At 49.4% G+C, this 23,721-nt stretch overlaps 1 protein-coding gene across 1 annotated transcript in view; it reads left to right on the top strand.

Annotated features, from left to right (window-relative positions):
- The window catches only part of Tns3 (tensin 3), a 194,938-nt gene that overhangs the window by 112,705 nt on the left and 58,512 nt on the right, over nt 1-23,721 (top strand). The window contains exon 17 of the mRNA XM_005359223.3: nt 17,404-18,657. Within this exon, the coding sequence (XP_005359280.2) occupies nt 17,404-18,657 (1,254 nt within the window). The remainder of the gene's footprint in view (nt 1-17,403; nt 18,658-23,721) is intronic.

The raw sequence follows: 23,721 nt of genomic DNA, 5'->3' as shown, positions 1-23,721 counted from the left end.
GCGACGTGCGGTCCCTCCCGTGCCACTTTCCTATGCTCATCACATCGATGCTCAGGGCCTCCGACTTTCTCCTGTGACCTCACCCTCTTAGCACACACACAGTTATCAGCCTTCGCCCTGTATTCCATGCCCTGGGTTGGGGAACTTTGCACTTCAATCTCACCCGCGGCCTCCGAGCTTAGTTCTTGCTCTGTTGCTGTTTTTGCTGAGATGTGAGCCTGGGTGTGGCTGCCTCCACACAGCTCCTCTGTCACCCCAGGAGGCTTGCAGCTTCACATTCTGTGTGAAGTGTGTGCAGGAAACCCTGGTGCTGTAAACGGTTCTCCCACTGTTTCCTGCCAGGAGCTACAGATGGCTTCACAGGGATGTTCCAGTCACACCTGCCTGGCTCTCTGCTGTGGCCTCCCTGGGAACACCCTACCTCTCAATGCCAGGAAGAGGTGGGATTTAAGCTTTATTTCTACAAAGTCTGAGGTTGCGTTTCTCATTTCTGCCAAGTCCAGGAAAGAATCCGACTATAATACTAGCTTACTGGGATGTAAAACAGTAGAGAGAGCAAGCTGTGTCCAGTGCAAAGCGGGTGATCCTTCCTCTTGTGTGTCCGCTCGCTCTCCCACCCGCGCACAGGCTACTCTCCTCTCTCACGTTTGACTGAAAAATGAAGGAAGCACACAGCCCTCTCTTCTCTTGGAGGCTTACAAAATACCAAGACAGGCCTGCAGTCAAACCCATGGCGCTGTGTCCTGCGCTCTCTCTTTCAGAAATGCTACAAATTGAGGACGAATCGGGAGGGAAAGTTCGTCTGTGGGTGCATTTTAAGGGAAGGACTTGTGAAAGGAGAAAAACAAAGTGCAGCTGGAGCAGTCTTCATTCGGTCCTCTGTGTAGTCACGCATCCCTCACCTGGTCTTGCCTAGTCAGAGTGGCACCTCCGTCCCCCTGTGTCCTGCAGCTCTGGACTGGGAGAATCTGCCTACGTGTGTGTTCGCTTTCTAAGCATGTCACCTCATGATTGTGGCGGAGTGCTGTTGTGGAACAGTGACATTAACAGGGTCAGTGCCTTCTGACTTTATGCAGCTTCAGGACTCAGTGTTGGTACTTCTGGGTTCTCTCTTCATTTCCCTTCCCACCCAGTCCTCCCCAGTCTCTGCTCCTACCTTTATTTCCTTAGAGTCTTCATATTAGGTTTTTGTGGAGCATTTTATTTGAAGTTCTATTTCTAGCTCTGCTTTCAGCAGTTGGAAACGACCATCTGGTGTGCCTTTTTCTGATCGCTGTAAGCGGAGACTGTTTGCTCGTTCCTGGCTGCCCAGATCCAAATAATCTCACAGAAAGTATATTAATCACCACACTGTTTGGTCGATGTATCAGGTGTATATCTAGCCAGCTCTTACATCTTAAATTAAGCCATTTCTATTATTTATATTTTACCGTGAGCCTCGTGGTTTATTACCTCTTGCTTCTTGGGCAGCTAGGCGGCATCGGCCTCCTTCGGCAGCCACATGGCATCTCTGACTCTACCTATTCGCGCTCTGTTTCCGGTCAGATTTCCTGCCTGACTTTACTCTGCTCAGCCAATCGCCAAAACAGCTTTATTCATTAACCAATAAAAGCAATACATACACAGAAGGACCTCCCACATCAGATCACTCCTAGCTGAAACTGTTTTTAAGTTTTCATATACAAGACCTTTGAAATCAAATACACACGGTAACATTTAAACAGTCTTGCCTTTCCCTGTAGGTCCCAGGACAGAATAAAAGTAATTTCATTCTTGTGGATCCTGTGAAGGGTGGGGCATGAGAACAGAAGGAGAGGTCAAGGCAGGGAATGCATTCTGCACTTGAACTAGGTTATGTTTTGTCTTTTTCTTTTTATATACCAGAAAGCTACTTGGAGAATCAGGGTATCAGCTGGTATAATGACAGCATGTGGTGTTATATAAAAGGAGTGGGCATCCAGGAACCCTCAGACCTCCTTGGTTTACACTGTGGCTGGGATGAGCTTTGGCTACTTTTGTAGATGAAAGGTCTATTTCTACATATAGTTTTCCTCTCTCCCTTGGGGGCTGCACTACGTGGAGAGTGCTCCTTAGATAAAGCAGAGTTCTGAGACCCCCTGGGATATGGCTTCTGTACACTAATGTCCTGGTAGAATCTCCTGCACCTCTAAGAAGAGCTAGCATGGAGGCCTCAATCAGGGCAGGAGACAGGTGGGGGTCCCTTTGCTGTGTGAACCAAGGATGAGCGGAACAAGTTAGAAAGATCTGACTGATGTCTAAATCAGAAGAGAGTGAGTGGTGATAAAGCCAGGCAGGTAGTGAGGCTGAGATGAGAAGCTAGGGCTTCAGTGATTAAGGCCCCTGAGGAGTAAATAAAAGCCAGAGGAAGTTGCAGGCCCCAGGAGTGGAAAGCAGATCCTTTAGACATGGGAGGAAGCCCTGGAAATTCTCTTTTGCTTGTCCCTCCCATCATTTGGCATGTCCCAGATGGGCTAGACACTGATCTACAAAAAGTGAATTCCACAAGAGTGAAAAGGAGCCTGGGTTTTCTTTACACACAGTAAGGTGTTGCTAGCAAGGACAGGTGACGTTATGTTCTTTGAAACTTCGTTATGGAAAACTGGAAAAATGAGGAATTGATGGTGGTAACATTCTTAGAAAACCAGGGTATGAAAACTTGGTAATGTTCACTTTTGCCACTGAGCTGATGTTTTTCCTGGAACCTGCTACTCTCTGTGACATTAGGCCCAGGGGCTAAACTTTTAGTCGCTGTTGGTGGTGTCATACCCACACTGCCTGTGAACTAGGAGAAGGTCCCACCACTTTTATGATACCGCTGGGCTCTTGTGTGGGGTAGGGAGAATGAGAAAGGAAGAGGAGCCACCCAGTGATGGCTGCTTTGAGTGAGAGGAGGGGCCGCGAGGAAACCATCCTCTCAGCCCTGGGTTCATTCGCTGTTGTACATAAAAGCCTCTGTCACTCTGCCTACACATCCCAGGACCAAAGGCTGAGCAGTCAGTGTCTGGGGAGCTGATAAAGGAAAGCCCGCAAGTCTATGTGCTCATGAGGCAGGTTTGTCTGGGCTTTGGACACAGTGTGTCTCTCTCCCTTTTAGTATTTCAGTGCTCGGTGTTAGAGACAAAGCTGGAGCAGATACTCATGGCCCTCGCAGAAGGCTACTGAATGTTGTTTCAGAACTCACTGTTTGGAGTGAGTAGCACATTTCATTCTGACCACACCCCAAAGGGTCAGATAGCCCATTGGTGCATCCTAGAGCAGGCCTAGTCAGATGGCTGTGTGATGCTCCAGCCTTTGGACAGCCACTGGACAGACAGCACATGGGTACAGGTGGGACATAGAAGAGACTGTGTGTGTGTGTGTGTGTATGTACGTGCACTCGAGCGTGCACACGTATGTTCAGGACAGGGGACTTGAGGTCTGGTAGTTGGCATGGAATAGAGCACCGGGAATGAGCGCCTACACTGTAGCCTTTCTTGACCCATGGAGGAAGGAAATGTTTTCTGTTGGAAGCGGCTGACAAGTGGGTGGGAGCCTCGGAGCCAGGAAGGCTTAGAAGCATTGCCAGTGACAGTGAGGGTGTTGAGAGTCAGCATCATGTGCCAGTGCTGTAAACCCTCAAGGTAGGACCACCTGTGACCTTAGGGGTGTATGCACCAGTGTGTATACCATTGCAGTGCCCCCGGTTCTGAATGAGTGAGGGAAAGAAGTCCCAGGGGTTCATGCTACCCTTGGTCTGAATGTGGGGCTGAAATTAAATCTGCATTGGCTCTATCTCCACCATCCTGAGGGAAGAACCTGATGTACATGAAACTGTACATTCTGGTGTACATAGAGAAGAGGAGGAGCTATCTGGACCCTCCCAGGCGTGTGTACATGGAGAAGAGGAGGAGCTATCTGGACCCTCCCAGGCGTGTGGGAAGGAGACATTGGCCACCATGTGAGGAACTTCACTTTGGTAATAAGTCAAGATTATGTCATCAGTAACATTATGATCAAGCTGAAGTCTAGAGAGTCCGAGCCAGGGACCCAATCAAATGAACACCCCAGGAGGAGAAGCCATGATTTTATCACAGTTACCTGTGATAGGTGAGCTTAGGCCAGAGCTGATCATGGATATGGGCATAGGACTGGTCAGGACCAGGAAAGACCAGGTGACCTGGCTGGAGAGCAGGGCACCCTGAAGTTGGATGGATGAGTCCTGATTTGGGGCAGTTGTGAGAAGCACGGACTTGGGTGTAGAGCTGCCTAGGAGAGCTCCAGGGAGACTTGGGTTTGACCAGGGAGTGGAAGGGCATTGCAGTAGGATCTTGGGGCTCAGGGATGTGGGATGCAGGGAGGCTAACTCAGAAGAGACAATCTTGAGAAGACCAGTTGGAGAGGGCAGCAGAAGAATAGGGGCCAAAGGATCAAAATGCTGGGACTTGGTAGTTCTACTTGGAAGGGTGAGAACTTTCTCCAGAAGATGCTTCCTTGTCATCTAGGTCTAGAACAGTCCTATCATCCCCAAATGGAGCCTTACACATTAGCAGTCATTTCTGATTCTGCTCTCTCTGGTTCCTGAAAACCATTAGTTCTTTCTCCAGAGTGTTCTATTCTTGGCATTTCACATCAATGGAACCATTCATTCCTCTGACTCACTCTGCCTGTCCCAAGTTGTCAGGGTTCATCTCTGTGTGCTTCATTCCTCCTCATGGCTGATGTTCCATTGTAGGTCACATTGAAGTCATCAGTTCCTGTACATTTGGGTTGTCACCGCTCCTATTCAGTTATGGATGATGTTGCTACGAGCATTCTTTTGTATGTGTTGCCATTAGGATATTATTACCCCTCTGATATGATCAGTTACTTTTTTTTCCAATTTTCACATTTTTTATTTTATTTTATTTTTGAAGTGCCTTCTCCCTTTCTCGAGTCCCAGACAGAAATCACACTAAACCTCCTGCAGGTCTCCTGCCCACTCACTCACCCACTTTCAGAGATACTTGAGAAGCCCTTTCCAGCCTTTTCTTCCTTAGATATATGATTTCATGCATAGCATTGCAGCTTCCCGAGGTCAAAGGTTTGGAGCATTTCAAAGCCCTCTGGGCTGCAGAGATGCCTTCTGGCCAGACTTCAGCAAAACGTCAATGGGCCATGTTGTTTCATGAGAAGCTAATGCTAACAGCCTGAGCAGGCCCATGTAATCAAAACCCACCAGTGGGGAGAGTATGGAAACCGAGAGCACTGGGGCACACCTGCCTGGTGGCCACAGCCGTGGACAAGCAGGACTGGAGGCAGAGTGGACGCTGGTGGGTGAAGACTTGGAGCAGTTCATTTATATTGTTGTCATCAGCACCTCTGACACGACAGAAAGAGAGTGAACCTGAGCCCTAAATCATTTCAATCTCACCATGAGAAAAAAGTCCCCTGCTGGTATAAACGATTTTTTTGCTCTCTTTGTTATTGGTGTCCTAACTCTTTGTTTTTTCTGTACGGGTTTGGGACCTGAAGATTTATGTTCAAGGTTCTTGTGCCACAGAAGACTTGGCCCAGCAGTAGCTGAACATAGTTAGCTCTGACTCAGGGAGGCCACAAATGCTCTAAAGGGACATAGGCATTCATTTTAGTCCCCGAGCTAGGTTATTCAAACATCTTTTTTCCCTTTGATGTGGATTCTTTGAAGGGAAAGCAGGCTGGGGTTAGTAAGTCCTGGCCTTTATTGCAGTGCCCTTGCTTGCAGAATGGGAACAATGATGTTGCTTCCCTTGCTGGGAAGATGTGTTACCCAATACTCTCTCCTGAATTCCACATTTAACAGAGCTTCTTGCACAAGAACTGCATTATGTCCTATCGTGGAGATCCTTTCTCCTGAGGGTGAGCCGAGTTTATCTTGAGATCTTGTAAGCTGTGTGTGCTTCTGTTGAAGTCTCCGGTGATTTATTGACGATAAATCTTGCCCTCTGCCTGTACTCAGAGCCCAGGCATGTCTCCCTTCCTTGCTGAATGGTTGAAGACATTTGTAAGGGCTCTCATTGAGAAGGGGAACCTTGTAGATTTGGAAGGGCTCCCCTTGTTAGTTGTGGTGTCTCTATTCTCTGTTTAGAATAGAGGCACGTGGTTGTGCCGTGACTGACTTCAGCCAGAGTGGGAGGGCATTGGCAGAAGCCCACCTAAGTTGAGTATAATGCGGCCTGGGATGGAAAAGGATCTCCTATAGAAACCACAAAGGTACGCTGTGCCACAGTAATGCTGACATTATTCTCTGCCACACGAGCATGGAGGGCAAGCAGTGCCAACAAGGGGGATGTCCCGCAGAGGTTTTCTATCTGGATCCTTTAAAGAGAGCAAATAGAAGAATAACTTGTTTGTAAAATGTACCGGAGCTGGCCGCTGAGCAGAGTGAGGGCTTCTGGCCCCGCCCTTCAGCCTGTAGAGTTCAAATTTCACTCAACCTGATTGCAGTAAACTCCGCCCTTGTGTTTACATTGCTTGGGCCCTCTTGGACAAAATCAAAGTCCCCCGCAGCCAAGGAGATTTTTACTTTCTGTACTCTCTGGAGCGGGAGGTGAGGTGCCCGGGAAGGAGGCGGTCCCTGGGATGCTGCTGAAGGCATTCTTTCCCAGAACTGGCCTGGCTCTCTGTCGTGGACAAGCTGTTGAGTGTGTAGAGGGAAGGTAAGCACCGAGTGTGTGCCTGCGCCCGTCTGCTTGTGGCTTTTGCTAGGCTCCAGGTGCCTCAAATCCAGACTTGTGTTCTCCGAGACTTGCCAGCTCGCTTCTGGAGGGGGAGATGATGCTGGCCAGAGCTGCGGGATTGTGTAGTGGAATGGGGAGAGGATCCAAAGTTCCTTGACATATCCAGCAGGACTGGTCTAGAAATGCCTTTATCTGCTTGCTATCCAGAGGAGTCTGTCATACCTGTTTCTTTGAGGGAAACATTCAGAGTGGCCTGAGGTGTGGAAGGTCTGTTTTGAAGTGTATGTTTAGCTCTTTTGACCAGCTCTGTGGCTGGTCTGCCCAAATGAGTTTTGTTTTTTTTGTTTTTTTTTGACCTGAATCTATTTCCTGTTTAAAATGTCTTCAGAAAGCTGGGTCACAAGGTATCAGGATGGGTGCTGCAACCCTGTGGTCAGCATATGTGGGTTGAGAGGATGTGTTTTGGGTATGCAGCTGGGGGGGCACCCGGTCCCATTTTGGACCTGCCGTCACGGACCCCTGGGATTCACAGCCCTCCTTTACCGCCACTTTGTGGTGCCTTGCCCAGGAAAAGTCAGGCGCCTTAGATTCTGGGTGGTGGCTTACTGCTGGCCAGGTATGCTGGTGTGGGACGCTTCCTGCTTTTACCTCCGTTCCTTTCCTTGCTGATTTATATTTGTCCAAGATTGTCCAGCCTGCCTGGTTGTCTCCAGTGCCCTGCAAGGTGCTCATGTTCAAGCACCAAGGCTGTTGGCTGCCGGTGTCCTGTTGCTGACACCTGTTGGTGTCCCCTGCCCCTGGCTTTCACACCTTCCCATTTAGAAGCTTGGTTTGTGTTTGGGGTTTCAGAAAATGAGGATCATGGTGTAGCGAATTATTTCTGGGATCCTGCCTGTGGTGAGAAATTAGACACTGCCTTCTGCAATACAAAAGTTTGCTTTTTTCTTGATTTTTTTTTTTTTTTTTTTTTGGTTTTTCGAGACAGTGTTTCTCTGTGGCCTGGAGCCTGTCCTGGAACTAGCTCTTGTAGACCAGGCTGGCCTTGAACTCACAGAGATCCGCCTGCCTCTGCCTCCTGAGTGCTGAGATTAAAGGTGAGTGCCACCACAGCCTGGCACTTTTTTAAAAAGAGAAAAGGGACTTATTTCATCCTCCTAGCAATAAATGCATGCAGTCGAGTAGAGGTGATACTTTATAAGACACTCGCACAGAGTAATTTTTTACTCCTTGCTTGCTCCGTGATAGAAAATAATTCACTACAAACCAAGAAATATTTAATTAGTACAGAGGCAGGACCCTAGTATAGAAGTCAAAGCCAAGCTGGTTCTAACAAGAGGTCAGTGGCGCTCACTTTACAGATGCATACATGGAAAAAACAAATTTTGACTTGTGCATGTGTGACTAGCAAGGTGACACCGGGAAGTGTCCGGGGTTAGCATCTTTAATGGTGGAAGATGGATCTTGTTTTACCTGAGCCCCCACTAGACCCTAAGAAAGCAGGGTGCCTTTGGGTCATGACCAGAGCTGCCAGCACTCACCCCACCTTGTACTCTGGCACAGACATTGAACCCTGATACCCCATCAGTGCCCGTCCTGCCAGCAGTACACATGCTTCTGCACAGCTGTTCCCATCTATCAGCCGTGCTGTGCATTGGGAAACTCCTGGGTCCATTTATTGCACATGCTGGAGCTCGGCTGTCAGCTGACTTGGCAAGTCAAGAAGAAATGTCTGGAACTCAAAGGAGGAAGGGTCAGGTGATACAGTCCGGGCTCCTAAACATTCATCATAAGAGCCACTGGGTTATTCTGGCCCTGCTCCTGGGAAACCAGATGTGGTCTGTATCTCTCATGACCTCACAGAGTGAGCAGAGAGAATCTGGGATTCCTTGGGGGCTGTTGCTAGCCTCACAGGACACAGTACTTTGAAGTGCTCAGGGCACAATGACTGTCCAGTCATTTTGTTCCTATGGTTTCTGCCACCCAGGAGAAAACTGTTTGACCAAAATGTGTATCTGTAAAGGTCACAGGTCACCTTGGCCAGAAAGCCACTGGGGTGCGGGGTGGGATGATTAGAATCGGGTCACTGACTTATAGAACTGCTTGATAAATTACAAAGTGAATCCTTGCTCCTTTTAAAGTGTTATGTGTATGTACATATGTATTGCATGTGTGTATGTATACAATGTGCGTGTAGTGCCCCCCGGAAGCCAGAAAAGGGTGTTGGAGCCCCTGATACTGGAGATAACGGACAGTTGCGTGCTGGCACATAGGAGTTGGGAACTGAACCCTGATCTTCTGCAACATTAGCAGCTGTGTGAATCCCTGAGCCATCTCTTCAGCCGCTTAATCTGTGGCTTCATAGATGCATCTTAAGAAGCAATTCATCAATGTAGTTCCCAGTGTGGGCTTTTTCTTTAGATGCTCTGGAGTACTCTGCTCATTTTGCTCAGGGCCCTGGAGGGGAGAGGACACAGTAGTGACATCTTCCATGAGCTTGGGTTGTCCTCCAGGGCTGATGTGCAGCACACCCTCATGGTGTTGACTCTGAGGCTGCCACCCAGTGCCTCTTTCTAGGTCACTGCCTTACAAAGAAGGAAAACGAGGCACAGAGAGATCGAGCGATTCACCTGATGTCACAAAGCCATGACTAATCAGAATGATTACTTCAGGAAATGAAGAAGGGAGTTAAAGTACACACATATTTCTTCAGTGAAACCCCACAAAGAAGCTCTGTGCCATAAGGGTTGCGCAGGGCCCATGCTGGCTACCCCAGCAATGAGATCCTACTCTTTTCAGGGATATGGACAGACAGAAAGGGCCGTGCTTGGTACCCCAGCAATGGCATTCTACCCTTTCAGAGATATGGGAAGGATCATGATGGCCACTCTAGCAATATTTTACCCTTTCACCCCGGGGAACAAAGGAGAATAGGGATGGAATGGAACAGGAGGGTTAGAAGAGGAAAAGAAGCCAGAGAGCAAGGTGGGGCCCATTGCCCTGAGTCTCTCTTCCGCTTCCGTCTGCCTCTGCCCATGGCGGTCTTCATGTGTGAGGAGCATTCCACAGCTAATACCAGTCAGGGTGGAATTCCTCATGGGCCAGAACATCTCCATGCCCATTTGCAGCCTGTCCTCCTCTTCCCTGGCCACACTGACCCGTATCCTAGTATTGCATCCCCACAGTGTTACTCTGCTTGAGTCCCACAGTTAAAGCCTTTGAGCCTGACTCTGCTCACTCCTGTGTAGTTTTCAGAGGCCCAGGCAGCAGGCTGCCAGTGAGCAGTCTCCTCCTCCTCCTCCTCCTCCTTCTCCTCCTCCTCCTCCTCCTCCTCCTCCTCCTCTTCCTCTCCTTTTCTTCCTCCCCCCTTCCTAGGAGGGCCGTTGCTCCCAGGGTTTTTTGGTGAGGACCCATGGCTGCCTCCACTTCTCTCACTAATTGGATGTTGAGTTGATTCAGTTTCCTCGAGTGAGCCACTTAGGACAGCCTGGAGACATGGCTGGGCAATAGCCATGTGCAGAAGCTGCCTGTGCCTTTACAATCCAGGGAGGCCTCCCAATGTTAGTGGGGAACCTAGAAGCCTAAGCCAGGAACAGAACTCAGGCTGATTAACTGTAAGAGCAGAAAGACTCCTACAGCTTCAGCTCAGGCAGCGGACACTAAACTGATCATGAGCACAGATGCATTGACAATACTGAGTTCTGGCCTGGCTTGATGAGCACTCTCAAGAGTTGGGAGGAAACCCCAGCATGCTGAGTGGTCTCCAGGGACCGAGGGTGTAGGAGTGTGAATGTAGCATAGTTTGGGTGCTTTATCTGTGGAAGCTAAAGAAAACATTCCTTTCCAAAATTAAATTGCTGATTTTGTGTTTAGTTGGGGTTGGAATGCAGTCTGAAGGAAACTCAGGAGGCCCAGCTTTCCTAGTACATGGTGGGTCTTAACTCTGATGCTTCATTGAGTTAGCCTTTGTTTTTTCCTTTCCTTTCATATATATATATATATTATTACATATATATAATCTTCATGTATATGTGTGCACCTTATGCAAGTGTGCCTGTTGTCTAAGCAGGCCCTAAGAAGCTATTGGAGCCCCTGGAGTTCCAGCGGTTGTGAGCTACCTTGTGGAACATTCTGCTCAGGAACACCAGGCCATGTCTTCAGCCCCCAAGCTGGCCTTTTATAATGGTTTAACATTAGTTTAGCTGCCCCATGCTTCTGTTTCCATCTGTAACGTTTCAGGTTAGTGAATGCTTGGTGATTTAGTCATTGTCCTGGAGTCACATGGACAGCAGTTGCAGGAGAGGGATGTTGGGAATTTCTGCAGCCCCTAGTTCAGCTAGAACAGTCCTACCCTTTTCCCTCCATAGATCTTTCCACGTGCCCACCTCCTGTCTATCTCTGATTCTCCCTGAACCCAAGGGCTGAGTCGTTCCGAGCTCGGGGATTGCAATGATCTCTACACTTCATTTATAACGGGAAGTCAGTGCATGTTTAGTATACATACTCACACACGCACGCACTTGTGCGCACACAGTGGCTGGGGGCAGAGCACAGGTTCTCTATTGAAGATACATTTGGCTTTTTTGAAAAGTTATTTTTTGAGCAAATCTGTTACAAAACCACAACATGGGATCAGTGAAGTCAGGGCACAGAGGAAATAGAGTCCAGACAACTTCTTAGACATGTGATGCTTATGTTTCCTTGGTGTCAGTCAGCTTTCTCCTGGAGGTGGGACCAGTGGGGTGGGTGAGTATCTAGGTTCTTGACATTGGGCCTTCTGAAGTCGGGAGCCAGCATCTCTCTTCTCACCTGATTGCTCACATAGCGTGAGCATAGGTGAGCACTTTCCAGTGTCTTCAGTCAGGAAGGGAAGGGATGTCTTCATCTTTTTAAAAGGTGATTTTTATTCTTTAACTACGTGTGGGCGTTCATGTTGCATGCGCGCATGTGCATATGAGTGCAGGTGCCTGCAGAGACTGTAGGTCCGTATCCCCTGGAGTTGGAGTTCCAGGCTGGTGTGAGCTGCCTGATGCGTGAGTGCTGTGAACTGTACTCAGTTCTGCTTGTTCTTAGCTGCTGTTTTATCTCTCCACCCTCTTCATCTTGTTGTTTTTGTTGTTGGTCTTTCTCGTTTGAAATACTTTGTGGATGCCTCTCCCTGCTTGTGGGAAAGCCACATTTTACAGGTAGGCGTGGTGGCTCAGGACTGTCGTCCCAGCTCTGTGGGGGTGTAGAAGCAATAACTCTGTAAATTCAACGGCTGCATAACATGCAGGATGGGTTTAAGGCCTATCTGGGCAATCTAGTCAGACGCTATATCAAAATGAAAAGGGAAAATTGCTGGGATAGAGGTCTTTGGTAGAATAATTGCAGTGGGTCTAAGGCCCTGGATTCAAACTCTGTTGCCGCAGAGATGGGGGAGGAGGGAGGGAGATAGGGAGGGAGTGTGTGAGGTAAGGAGATGGGGAGGAATCTCACGTGGCGATGATGGGACATCTGTGGTCATGGTCCTCAAGGAAATGGGAATGTCCTGTCTGTATTTTGTTTTCTGTGGTTCCCCGCCCAGAACCTCCCCTGTATCATGCAACACAAGTCATTCTGCACTGTATGTGTGTTTGATAAACAACCTTGGCGACAGAAACATAGTGACCAGTCGGCACACAGGCTGCTTCTGAAGGGGAGGCCCTGTCAGCCTGGCTGGGCCTGGTGACAGTGGTCAGAGAAAGGGGCCACCGAATGGAAGGCTTACCTTGGATGGAGATATATTGAGCATCTTCCCTTGTCTCTGGAAACCTGAGTTCCTGGGAAAAGTTTTCTTCGGCTCTGGTTGATTCATCTCCATCCTCAGAATGAGGCTGGTTTCAGACTGCTCCCGTATGTCTGTCCTTTGTATGTGGGAAATGCTGAAAACTTGCTGTTTAAGCAGTCACTCTTGTAGCTTCGGATTCCACATCCACAGAGTCAACCAATGAAGGCTTGAAATGAAGAAACAGTGGTCTGAATTTGTAGAGCCCCTTCTCCTTTGTCCTTATTCCGTAAATCACTATCTCACCAGCTTCTGCTTTGAGGGGCTTTTAAGCCTATGGGTGGAGGATGTGTCTAGATTATACTTAAATGCTAAGGCATTTTAAATGAGGGCTTTGAGAACCTATGGGAACCAAGAGATAACGGATACAAAAGGAGGCAGGGGACCTGGGAGAGGCTGTAGCACAGCTCCCAGAATCTTACGCCTTATACTCCCGTCCTCATACGCTAGCAGCTTAGGGAGCACACTGTGTTCCATAGGAGAAGGGTGGTCAGAATGCCGAAACTTCACAGGGTTAGGGTTAGCCAGGCTGGGACTCACCTTCTCTGCCCCTTGATAGCATAGAACTCACCAGGGGCTTGTTTGGCAGCATTGTTTCTTTGGTCTAGATGAAGAAAATGAGCTCCAGCACCATTTTTCCAAACCAGAGCTACGTAATAAGGTGCTGTTTGCCTGAGGGAATGATGGCCATCTTTTAGTGTTTAGTCCAAGCCCATAGGGGCCTACAGTGGTGAGGTCTAGGTTTCCCTTTGGGTTGGTTGGCAGGATTGCAACTGGTCAGTGCTCATACTGATGTTTCATTTCTAATAGGATGCTCTCTGTGTCATTCTTAGCAGTTTTTGCATTTTCTTAGACACACCAGCATTTAGATGAGATGGCCTTTGTTGCCCATATAAGCTTAACAACGTTAGACACAGATGTACGGAGAAGATGGGCAGGTCCTCGACCCTGCTGTCAGAGCTGAAATAGTCACCTCAGAGGTGACAAGAGCACATGAGACTGGAAATCATAGCACCATTTATTCTTCTCCTGCTGTCCTCCTTGCTGTCTTTCTCTCCATTGCTCTGATTCAGAGCACACTGGCCAGAGAATGGCCACACATCCCTCACACCTTCGGTGACTGCCTCTTACTCCGTGGGCATGTTGAACTGCCATGTAGGGATTTTAGTTTTTTTCAACTTTTTGGAGTCCCGAGGATGGTTCATTTTAGGGACTTTTCTCCTTCTGCCCTTTGTCCAGTGAAGGCCGGCCAAGACAGCAAGGTGTGGCTGCCAGCCCTGCCCCTGTGTTGCAGGGACAGGCAGACCTGGTATGTGGTCTGGAAAAGAAAGGAGTCGCTGGCTATAGGTGGCCCAGGGCTGCAAGGCACATCTGTCTTTAGACCCTAGTTGGCTATTTGTGTGACCCAGGTTTTGTCATGCGGTGAGAAGCGAGGGACAATTAGTCTCTCCATTGTTGAAGGGTCACTGGGTGTCCAGACGGAGGTTCTCAACCCTCTTGTCAAGAGGGTGACTAGTGGCGCTTTGCCCGCAAGTGGGGTGGGCTCAGTGAGGACCAGAGCTGTTTGCTCTCCTGCCTATGAATCCTACTGGTGCAGATGAGGAGCTGTAGCCATGAGGCAGCTTCCTCTGCCTTCCTGGGCCCCTGGCCTCTCCATCCTCCAGCAGGAGAAACCAGCTTGGAAGCTTAGTATGCTTTCCGTGTAGAATTCTTGGCCATGTTGTGATGCTCAGAGCTAGTATCTATGTGTGCAACAGGAAGCTCAAGAGAGTCCAGCATGTCTCTCACTCTTGTGGTTGGACGGTCCCTTTCTGTTTCTGTGATACCACTGGGGTTGCCTGTGGTATCATAGCCATATATGTATAAAACCCTCTTAGGGGCTTAGAACTGAGCCGGACTGAGATTAGGCTCACGGGCAGGGTAGATACCACGCTGTTTTTTTCTGCGTCACTGTCATTTGAAGATCTCTCTGATTTGGAACTGGAGATGTGGCTCAGTGGTTAAAAACACATACCGCTCTTGCAGCGTTTTGAGTTCGGTTCCTAGTACATCGGCCGTGGCTCTCTACCTCCTGGAACTCCAGCTCCAAAGGACCTGATGTCCTGTGCTGGCCTCAGCGACCCCTGTAGTCATGCAAACCCCCACACTCTCATACACACGTGATTAAAATTTCTAAAAACTCAAATTAAAAAAATTCTGTTACTAATAAAATTAACAACAGGATGATTCATGGCTGCCAGCCGGAGAACTAGCCCACTCTTTACCATTTTTCTAGGTCTTCTGTGTGCTGTTTGTTTTCATAGGAGCAGCTAGAGGATTGACTGTAGAATTTTTGAAGGTATTTTTTGGGCTGCCTTCTGGTTTACACTAGAAAATGAGAAGAGTATTTTTACAGTTCATTCTTACATTCCCTTCCCCCCTTTTTAAGCCTTGGTACCATTTAATTAAGATTTATGAAGAACTCATGCTTCAGACCTTATGGAAGCTGCACATGAACTGTCTTAGCAGCCTGCACTCTGCCCTCGAGATGAGCAGACTCCTACCCATAGCTCTGTGTCCCAGTGATCTGTGCTCCAGCTGCCTGCCTAGTGCAGGGAACTGGAGTAGCAGTCTTCTGGCATTCTGCCTAGTGTGTGCGTGCGTGCGTGCGTCTGTGTGGGGGGTGGAGGGGGGCGATGAGGCAGTGTCTCTGTAATCCTCGTGGAGTAGAAGCTTTTCATCAGTGCCTTTCTCACACTGAGCCGAGCAGAAGGAAGCGCACTGGGTCTTCTGCAGTTGAGTTTCCCGCAGCGGAACACTCTGATGACAGATGGAGCTGATGCTTCCTTGGGGCTCATAGAGATGCTCCTCTGTGCCGCCGTTAGCACTCAGGTCAGCCTTCACGCAGAATCCCGTTTGTTAGCGCTCAGGTCAGCCTTCACGCAGAATCCCGTTTGTTTACCTTTTGTGTGGGAACTGGAAGATCACGGTAAACTCCGTGATTGGTAGAGCCTGATAGAGCCTGGGAATGAGCCGTGGGCTTGATGTTCTCAGGGACCATTCTTTTACGCAGCCTTAGTGATTCTGCCCATGGCTGCCTGGTGATCTTTGTAACAGTGACATTTAGGATCACCTTTCCAGGCATTTTTGTCTGGTGTTCACAGAGCTGGGTATAGCATGTACTTTCAGGTTCTTTGTGTCTGAAACCTGGCTCAGTGCTGCTTGCTCAGGTAGGGCCACCAATGGAACCTCAAATAGGTATACTCCTGACCTTGGCTGTGCAGGTAGGTTGTGTGGAACTGCAGGTGCACCCAGGCCCTGGTGCCTCGGTTCTGGGCGCCTCCCACTTCTGACAGCTGCCTAATCTTATTTACTCTCCCGGAGCCTCTCATCTTCCTAAACAAGCAATAACAACATGAAGGTCCATAACTCCACACCCCCGTCCAGCGTATGTGCGTGTCTGCACCTGCCTTCTCTCTGAACTTGGTCTCTTTACAGTTTTTCTGTATGATTCCTACCCCCAGAGCTCCCCTCCCCCGAGTTCTACGTTAAGATGTGGTTGGGCTTTTCCAGGTAGACTGCACATCCATGTTCTCTATCCCTGTCCTCTCATCTCTGCATGCTTGCCCTACGGTGCAATTAAGTTGAGAAGGGAGCCCAAGCAAGCATGTTCTCGGAGCTGTGTCCTCAGGGCTGTGTGAGCATTTGGTACAGCACCCCCATACCCTTCAGCCCCATTCCCAGTGAGTCAACCCATCCCCCAAAACGGCAGCAGCTGCTGAGTGTGACTATGTGTCCAGCTGTACCCAGAGGCCATGAGACACATGCCCAGGGCTAATCTCTTCTAACCTGCTGCATGAATAGGCTCAGTAGCCCCAGAAAGGCGGATGGTGGCTCAAGCCTTGAATTCTAGGTGCCTAAACAGCTTAGGATTCCAGCCACCCGCAGCTCCCCTGCTGTGGAATGCCCATGATTCCACAGTGCTGAGAGTCCAGCAATGCCGGGGAGGTTTACCAGGGAGATGTGCTGACTGCGAACTGCAGCTTATTTTAGGAAGCTCTTGCTATGACACGCCCTGTGTGTGGCCAAGGCAATTACAGCTGCCAGTCAGCAGATCGTGGCTCGCGAGTCTCCACGTACAGCCGCCAGGGTCCTAATTAATAACAGCAGCAGGCATTCAGCTCTTCCTGCCCACATGTTTGCAAGGCTTCCCGTGTGTAGTGCCAGCAAGTGAGGCCCAAAGGATCCGAGGTTCTGATGGTTATCAGATGTCTCTGTTGTCCAAGGATCTAGTGCTGTATCCACCGGCCCTTTGATCCCCATACTTTGCCTTCCCATTGGGCTGCATGTTTAGATTTTAGCACATCCCAGAGTGCTGATAGGATGGCAGGTTTATCAGTGACATGGGGGGTTTAATGATAGTTGGAGCCTTCAGGCTCAAAAAGTGTTAGATGTATTTATGGAAGTACAGATGAGCAGTTGGGTCTTAGGGATTTGTGAGCTGAGCTGGGCTCCACATTCAAAATAATGACACTAATGATTAAAAATAAAACATCTCTATAGAGGTGCATGCGTGTGTGCATCCATGCATGCTTACGTGTGTGTGTATGTGTGTGTGTAATCCTATATTGGTATGTAAACATGAAGCTGGGGTATAGCTTATGAGACCCTGGGTTCCATCCTCATTGTGACAAACTAAGCTGAAAAGGCAGAAATGATTTTTGCCCAATATGTTTGATATACGAATCCCTTTTTTAAAATTAATTCTCACTTGATAGAGGATCTGTGGAGTTTTGGGACCCCAGTTGAGTGTGCACCTGTTTATTGCTGAGTTCCATTATAAAGTCACTCCCCTATGTGCCCGCTGTCGTAGGTGGTACTCCCTTTGCTTCCTGGCTCATGGCCTGTCTCTTGCTCTCTCTACAGTGCTGCACACACAGGGCCCAGTTGATGGAAGCCTGTATGCCAAGGTGAGGAAGAAGAGCGCCTCGGATTCTGGCATTCCTGGAAGCCCTCAGGGCATGCCAGCGACCAGCAGTCCAGACCACGGTGATCACACCCTGTCAGTCAGCAGTGACTCCGGCCACTCTACTGCCTCGGCCAGGACCGATAAGACAGAAGAACGCCCGACCCCGGGTACACAGAGGGGCCTGAGCCCTCAGGAGAAGGCTGAGTTGGACCAGCTACTCAGCGGATTTGGCCTGGAAGAATCTTCGAGCTCCCACAAAGACATGACTGACGTGCACAGCAAGTATAGCGGGACGCGCCATGTGGTGCCAGCCCAGGTCCACGTGAACGGAGGCACGGCCCTGAAGGACCGGGAGACGGACATTCTGGATGACGAGATGCCCCACCACGATCTGCACAGTGTGGACAGCCTGGGCACTCTCTCTTCCTCCGAAGGGCCCCAGTCAGCCCACCTGGGCCCCTTCACTTGCCTCAAGAGCAGCCAGAACTCCCTCCTGTCTGATGGCTTTGGCAATGGTGTTGGTGACGATCACCATGGTGCCCTTTCTCCAGACCTAGGTCTTGGTGTGGACTCTCTCTATGAGCGGGAGCGGATGTGTGGGGGCCGAGAGTCAAAGCAGCTGCAGCCCCTACTGAGAAAGCCTTCTGCACCCACTCCGCCACAGGCCTATGGGCAAAGCAACTATTCCACCCAGACCTGGGTGCGCCAGCAGCAGATGGTGGCTGCTCATCAGTACAGCTTTGCCCCAGATGGGGAGGCCAGGCTGAGCAACCACAGTACAGTGGACGGTGCTAGCCTTGCCCAGCCCCAGCCCCACCTCCCGGTCACTCCAACTCGTGGAGCCAGCAGCAGAGTGGCTGTTCAGAGAGGCATCAGCAACGGACCAAATCCCCCCAACACACAGCCACTCTGTCCTGGTAAAGAGCTCCAGCCAAGATTTCCAGAGGACAGAGGCATGAACGGAGTCCATCAGGAGCTGAACGCTGGTCATTCCCCAGGCTCTCCGACTCTGGATATCGACCAGTCCATTGAGCAACTTAACAGGCTGATCTTGGAGCTGGACCCCACCTTTGAGCCCATCCCCACACACTTGAATGCCCTCAGCATCTCAGCCAATGGCTCTGTCTGTGCTGATGGTGTGGCAAGTGGGCTCCGGTGTGGTGGCAGGCTGGACCCAGTGGAAGGCCCTGGCCGGAGCCCTGGCCAGCAAGGTGAGCTGATGAAAGACCAAGGTCAGGTAGGAAGTTGTCAAGCTGGGAAATTTGGATTTGCTGAAACTCATTTCCTTGACAGTTTCTACCCTGAGCCGTGACCTAAAATACAAGTGGTACCTTGGCACTGTGGAAGCTTGGTTTGAATGGTGGGAAGGAAGAGATGCAAAACTTGCCTCTAAGGATGTTCGGGGCAGGAATTGAGCCCCTTGAAGAGGAATATTGGTGTCTTATTCCACACATTTGGTCACATGTCTTGGGGAGTACAGTGGGCTATTTGAGAACAATGGGTAGCCACCTGCTAGCTGTGTGATTCAGAACCTACGCATAAATTATCTGAGCCTCAGTTTCCTCATGTGAAGAATAAGCTCAACAATGAAGCTTTTCTCAGTTCAAGAATGTTCCTTTAGGTAGAGGGCCAGGCCTCCCCCGTGAGTCAGAAGAATTGTTGGGCTCACAGTCATCCTTGAGGTCTGAGTAAGCAGTCAGGGTATGCAAGCTGTCCTATTTACAGATCTATTGTCCGAGTTCCTGAGACACCACATAGGCTGTTCCTGGGTGGCAGTAGCCACTGTGTGTTAGAGAGAAGTTTGCCTCTAGAGGGCTGAGGGAGACGTGCGCATGGGGGCATGAAGTAGAAAGTGTGGAGTGGCCTCAGAGAAGCTCAGGCAGAGTTGATTCAGGTTCCTGGGTCCTGAGAGCCACGATCTTGGTCCTGAGGCCAAGACCATGGGCCTAGGCCTAGTAAGGGAGAAAACGTGGGTGTGAGGACCATCTATGTGGTGCCTCCTCTGAAGCAGATGAGAGCTGGCCAGCTTCCACAACTGTGTGGGTCTTTCTGCCTTAGAGCCAGGTTTGACACCAGGTCAGGGCCTTCTTGGGAAGGCCACGGTTGGTGGCAGTGGACAGTGGCCTCTGCCAAGTTTGTGGGAGGGTTTCTTGCAGGCTGGGTCAGGGCGATGAGGCCTCCTGCTTTAGGATCAGGTTGCTGTCAGATGTTCCCAGTGTCGGCATGGGTCAAGAAGGTCTGAGAGGTGCTGGGGTCACTTCGTCTTTGGATGGAAAAACAAGCCACAGCGTATGACATCCTGAGATGTCAGCACTTTTGGATCTCAGGCAGCGCATACTGAGAAGGGGTCTGGGAGATAATGGAAGGGAAGAGGCTTGGTCTGGGATCTGCACAAGATTATCCCCGGAGGAGACTGACCGAAGTGAGGTCTCTGTGTGAGGGTGGTGAAGCGGCTGCAGGAAGTGGCAGGTGAGATCGAGCCGTGGTTGTTATTAGGAGCCAAGACTTGGAGGACAAGAGAGACAGCGCCAGGAAAGGGCTCTCAGCCGTTTCCTTCTTCCTCTTATGAGTGCTTTTCTGTGCTTCTCAGAGAGTCTGTGAGCGTCCTCCTCGGTTTGTGTGTTAGTGATGCTGACGATAGAAACCTCTGAGTGTGCTGAATATTGCTTTGGGGTCCTAGTACGATGCTTTAATCCTCTTGCAAGGACTCTCTCTGCAAGAGCCTATCTCTGCCTTACTGCCGTGTTTGTGGAGGTTAGCGGGCGATGAGCAGTCTTCATTTCACATGGACCCTGTGGAGTAGACCCATGGCCTCTGCCCTCTTTGAAAGGCTGCACCCTGGCTGATGTCTGGATCCCTCTCCGGGTAGGAACATGGATCCCTGGTAGCAGCATGGATCCTAGCTAACATCAGGGTGGCATGGGCTGCCAGCTAACTGGCATGCTGTCATCAAAGGACAGGACGGCTGTGGTTTTTCACTCATACTGTCTGTGGAAAGGAAAAGCAATGTGCTCTTGAGGACAGGAGATGTGAAGGAAAGCTAGACTCGGGCGTTACCTGCCCCGTGCTGGGGTCCGTAACTGGACACACAGCAGGATACTGTAGCTATTAAAGTATCTGGTAGGTTCGGGTCACACCTGAGGCTGGAAGGAATGAAGGCTTCTTCCCTGGTACAGTTCCAAGGCAATGGGCTGGCCATCCACAACCCCAGGCACCAGGACAGAAAGAGTAGCCATGACGGAGGACTCAGGCCAGGTCAGCCCCAAAGCTGCGTGAGCTCATTGACTCGGATACTTTCAGGAAAGTCAGAGTTCTAAGTTTTGACTGGAAGCAAAACTCTACATTTGTTTAACGAATGTTCTTGGAAGATGGTACTTGGGAAGGTTAAATCAAAAGGCTTTTCTCCAGGAACAAAATCTCTTCTGAGGTTTGGAACAGTTTGTGGATGTCTTATGGTGTATATGGGGGGAGGGGGACACAAGACACAGGCACAGGTGACTGTTTTCTAGTTGACTGGCTGCAGTCCTGAAGGGATTTCCCCTTCCTGTAGCAAAGCTGGTATAGGACCAGGAACTGAAGAGCATCACTTTGGCTCCCGCCCTCACCTTGGTCATTATTAAATTACTGAAGAAATGGATCATGTTACTAACTGGAGGTTTATTTTAATCTTAGATCCTCTTTAGTTTCTTTTCTTATAAAGATAAATATAATTTTCAAATGGAATAACTTTCCTACTTAAACAACAGATTAGCAATTTTTAAATCCATCTGTGTTTAACAGGCATCCTAGGCCATTGTCAATCCTTTGGAACCATAGTGTGGTATCACAGGAATATATGTATGATGGAGGAGGGTCATCTTTCTATCTGATGTTTCATTGGTTAAATAAAGAAACTGCCTTGGCCCTTTAATAGGACATAAAATTAGGTAGGTGGAGTAAACAGAACAGAATGCTGGGAGAAAGAAGCTGAGTCAGGGAGTCACCATGATTCTCCCACTCCAGACAGATGCACGTTAAGATCTTCCCTGGTAAGCCACCTCGTGGGCTACTCACATTATTAGAAATGGGCTAGTCCAGGTGCAAGAGTTAGCCGAGAAGAGGCTAGCTATAATGGGCCAAGCAGTGTTTAAAAGAATACAGTGTCTGTGTAATTATTTCGGGTATAAAGCTAGCTGTGCAGGCGGCTGGGTGGCGGGGATGCAGCCCCGCTGCTCATACTACAACATATGTATCTCACAAAACTGGGACTAGACTCTGAAGGTGTTTTTGAAATCCGGAATCTTGCCGCACATGAGATGCTGTCCCCAAGCAGCAGCTGGGAAGCTCAGCATGAGGACAGAGCTGAGCCGGTGACACCCTTCCTTTAGCCAGGCTTCCTGTGTTAGGTCAGCACCCAGCTCCAAATGTAGTAAGGCCGAGTCTTGTACTGTATTTCATTTAAGAAGCCTGGGTGTGGTGCAACTGTCTCCTGGAACTCAATTCAGGACATCTTGTTTTGACAAAATCCCATCAAGAGAATGCTTTTATGTGCTTACTCCCCCTGAGTGAGGAAGGGGCAGTCTTTCCTCCCTGTTAAGTAGAGAAAATGCTCAAACTCTGTTGGTCTCAAATTTAATAATGGAATTTAAAATTTTTGTTTAATTTTATTTTTTTATGTGTATAGGTATTTTGCCTGCCAGCATGTCTGTGCACCGCTTGTGTATCTGGTGCGTGTTGAAGATGCTGTCAGGTCCTCCGAAACTGGAGCTGTAGGAGATTGTTACTCACCACGTGGGTGCTGGGAATCCAACACGGGTTCTGTGGAAGAGCAGCTGGTGCTTTTAGCCACTGAGCCCTCTCTAGCTCCTGACCCAAAGATTTAAATTTCAGTGTTCCCGTCCCTGTCTCTGATTGGAAAAGTTCAGTCATGCATGATGTGAAACAGAAATCTCCAAAAATGAGCAGAGAGATTCAGAAAAATACAAATGGCTAAGCAGAAAACAGAAATCTTCAGAAATTAGCAGAGAGAGTCAGAAAAATACAAATGGCTAAGCAGCTCGTTTTGAACCTAGAAGTTCTGCAGTGATATAAAACCCTGCACTTTGAAAGATTCCCAGGTCTGTTTGTCCAGGCCTGTTTTCTCGGTCAGTTGGGTGGGGAGGGATAAGAGCTGCTGAGCTAGGGTCCTCTGTGTGTGGCTGTCAGCTGGACTGTGCTGAGTAAGAGGGGCCCAGTGAGGCAGAAAGACTTCATGTCGTCCCCAGGACATTGCTATTCATGAAACCTGGCCCCATAGTGGACATGGGATTGCCTGACTGCTGTCTTTCTGAATCTTGTACACACATGAAGATTCTGGGCTGCAAAATTCCCAGAATGCTCTATCTTCTTCATGCTCTGTTCCTCCCTGACCCACCTTCCCTTCTGATCCTGAGGCCAACTTCTCCTGTGCTCTCTATTGTGGTTATAGATGCAGGTCCACTGTAGGATGCCTGGACCACAGCTTCCTCAAGTCACTAAAATCCTTCACCTTCCGGATCATGTCTTGAATGCAAGAAACCAGGTGAGGGCAGGCAGTTCAATTGGGGGGCTTTTGCTACCTCAGAGTGCCCACCGGCCAATAAGACTGCTCCCTCACTCTGGTGCGATAGACTTTGATTGGACCTTGTTTGAGAGCCCAAGTTGTTTCATTGACAGACCCCCCCCCCAGCCTCTGCTCCTCTCCCCCACTCCAATTCAGCCTACAAATGGGCTGCCTTCTGGGATCACAATGGAATGGCCTGGCTACCTGAGTAACCAGAGAAGGGAGCCAAACTATGAAGCCTCTCCTTCTATGCATGACAGAAAGCTGGCTGCCATTTCCATACCTTGGGGACTTCTTGCTTCACACTGTTAAAATCTTTGATTCTTGTTACATTAGGCTCTGTGCCCCGTTGCAGGAAGCTGGCAGGCACTTCTTGCCGATAGCATCCTGACCCTTCCTGGCCGTGTTTTTAGAATTCCTGTGCTGTGGGAGGCATGCTTGAAGCTTCAGAATGCAGCCCTTGGGTGCTTCAATGGCAGGGACTAGAGACTTGTGGAAGGGGAGACCCGTGAACAGTTCGCCTTTGCTAACATAGTTCAGTCCCTGTCACTACTAGCAAGTCAAGGAATCTAGGGAGTGCTCCATGAGCTCCTCACAGGCTTGGCTGGTGCAGGGCTGCTGGCCAGGTAGATGTCCCCAAAGGGTGTGAAATGTTGGGGGAAGCTCAGTGCTAACCAACCAGCACTGGCAGAGGTGTCAGGGAGTAATGCTGGAT

Source organism: Microtus ochrogaster, linkage group LG1 (assembly GCF_000317375.1).
Source record: "Microtus ochrogaster isolate Prairie Vole_2 linkage group LG1, MicOch1.0, whole genome shotgun sequence".
Lineage (NCBI taxonomy): Eukaryota > Metazoa > Chordata > Mammalia > Rodentia > Cricetidae > Microtus > Microtus ochrogaster.
Note: the sequence above shows the minus strand (reverse complement) of the source record. Positions and strands in the feature narration are given on the sequence as shown.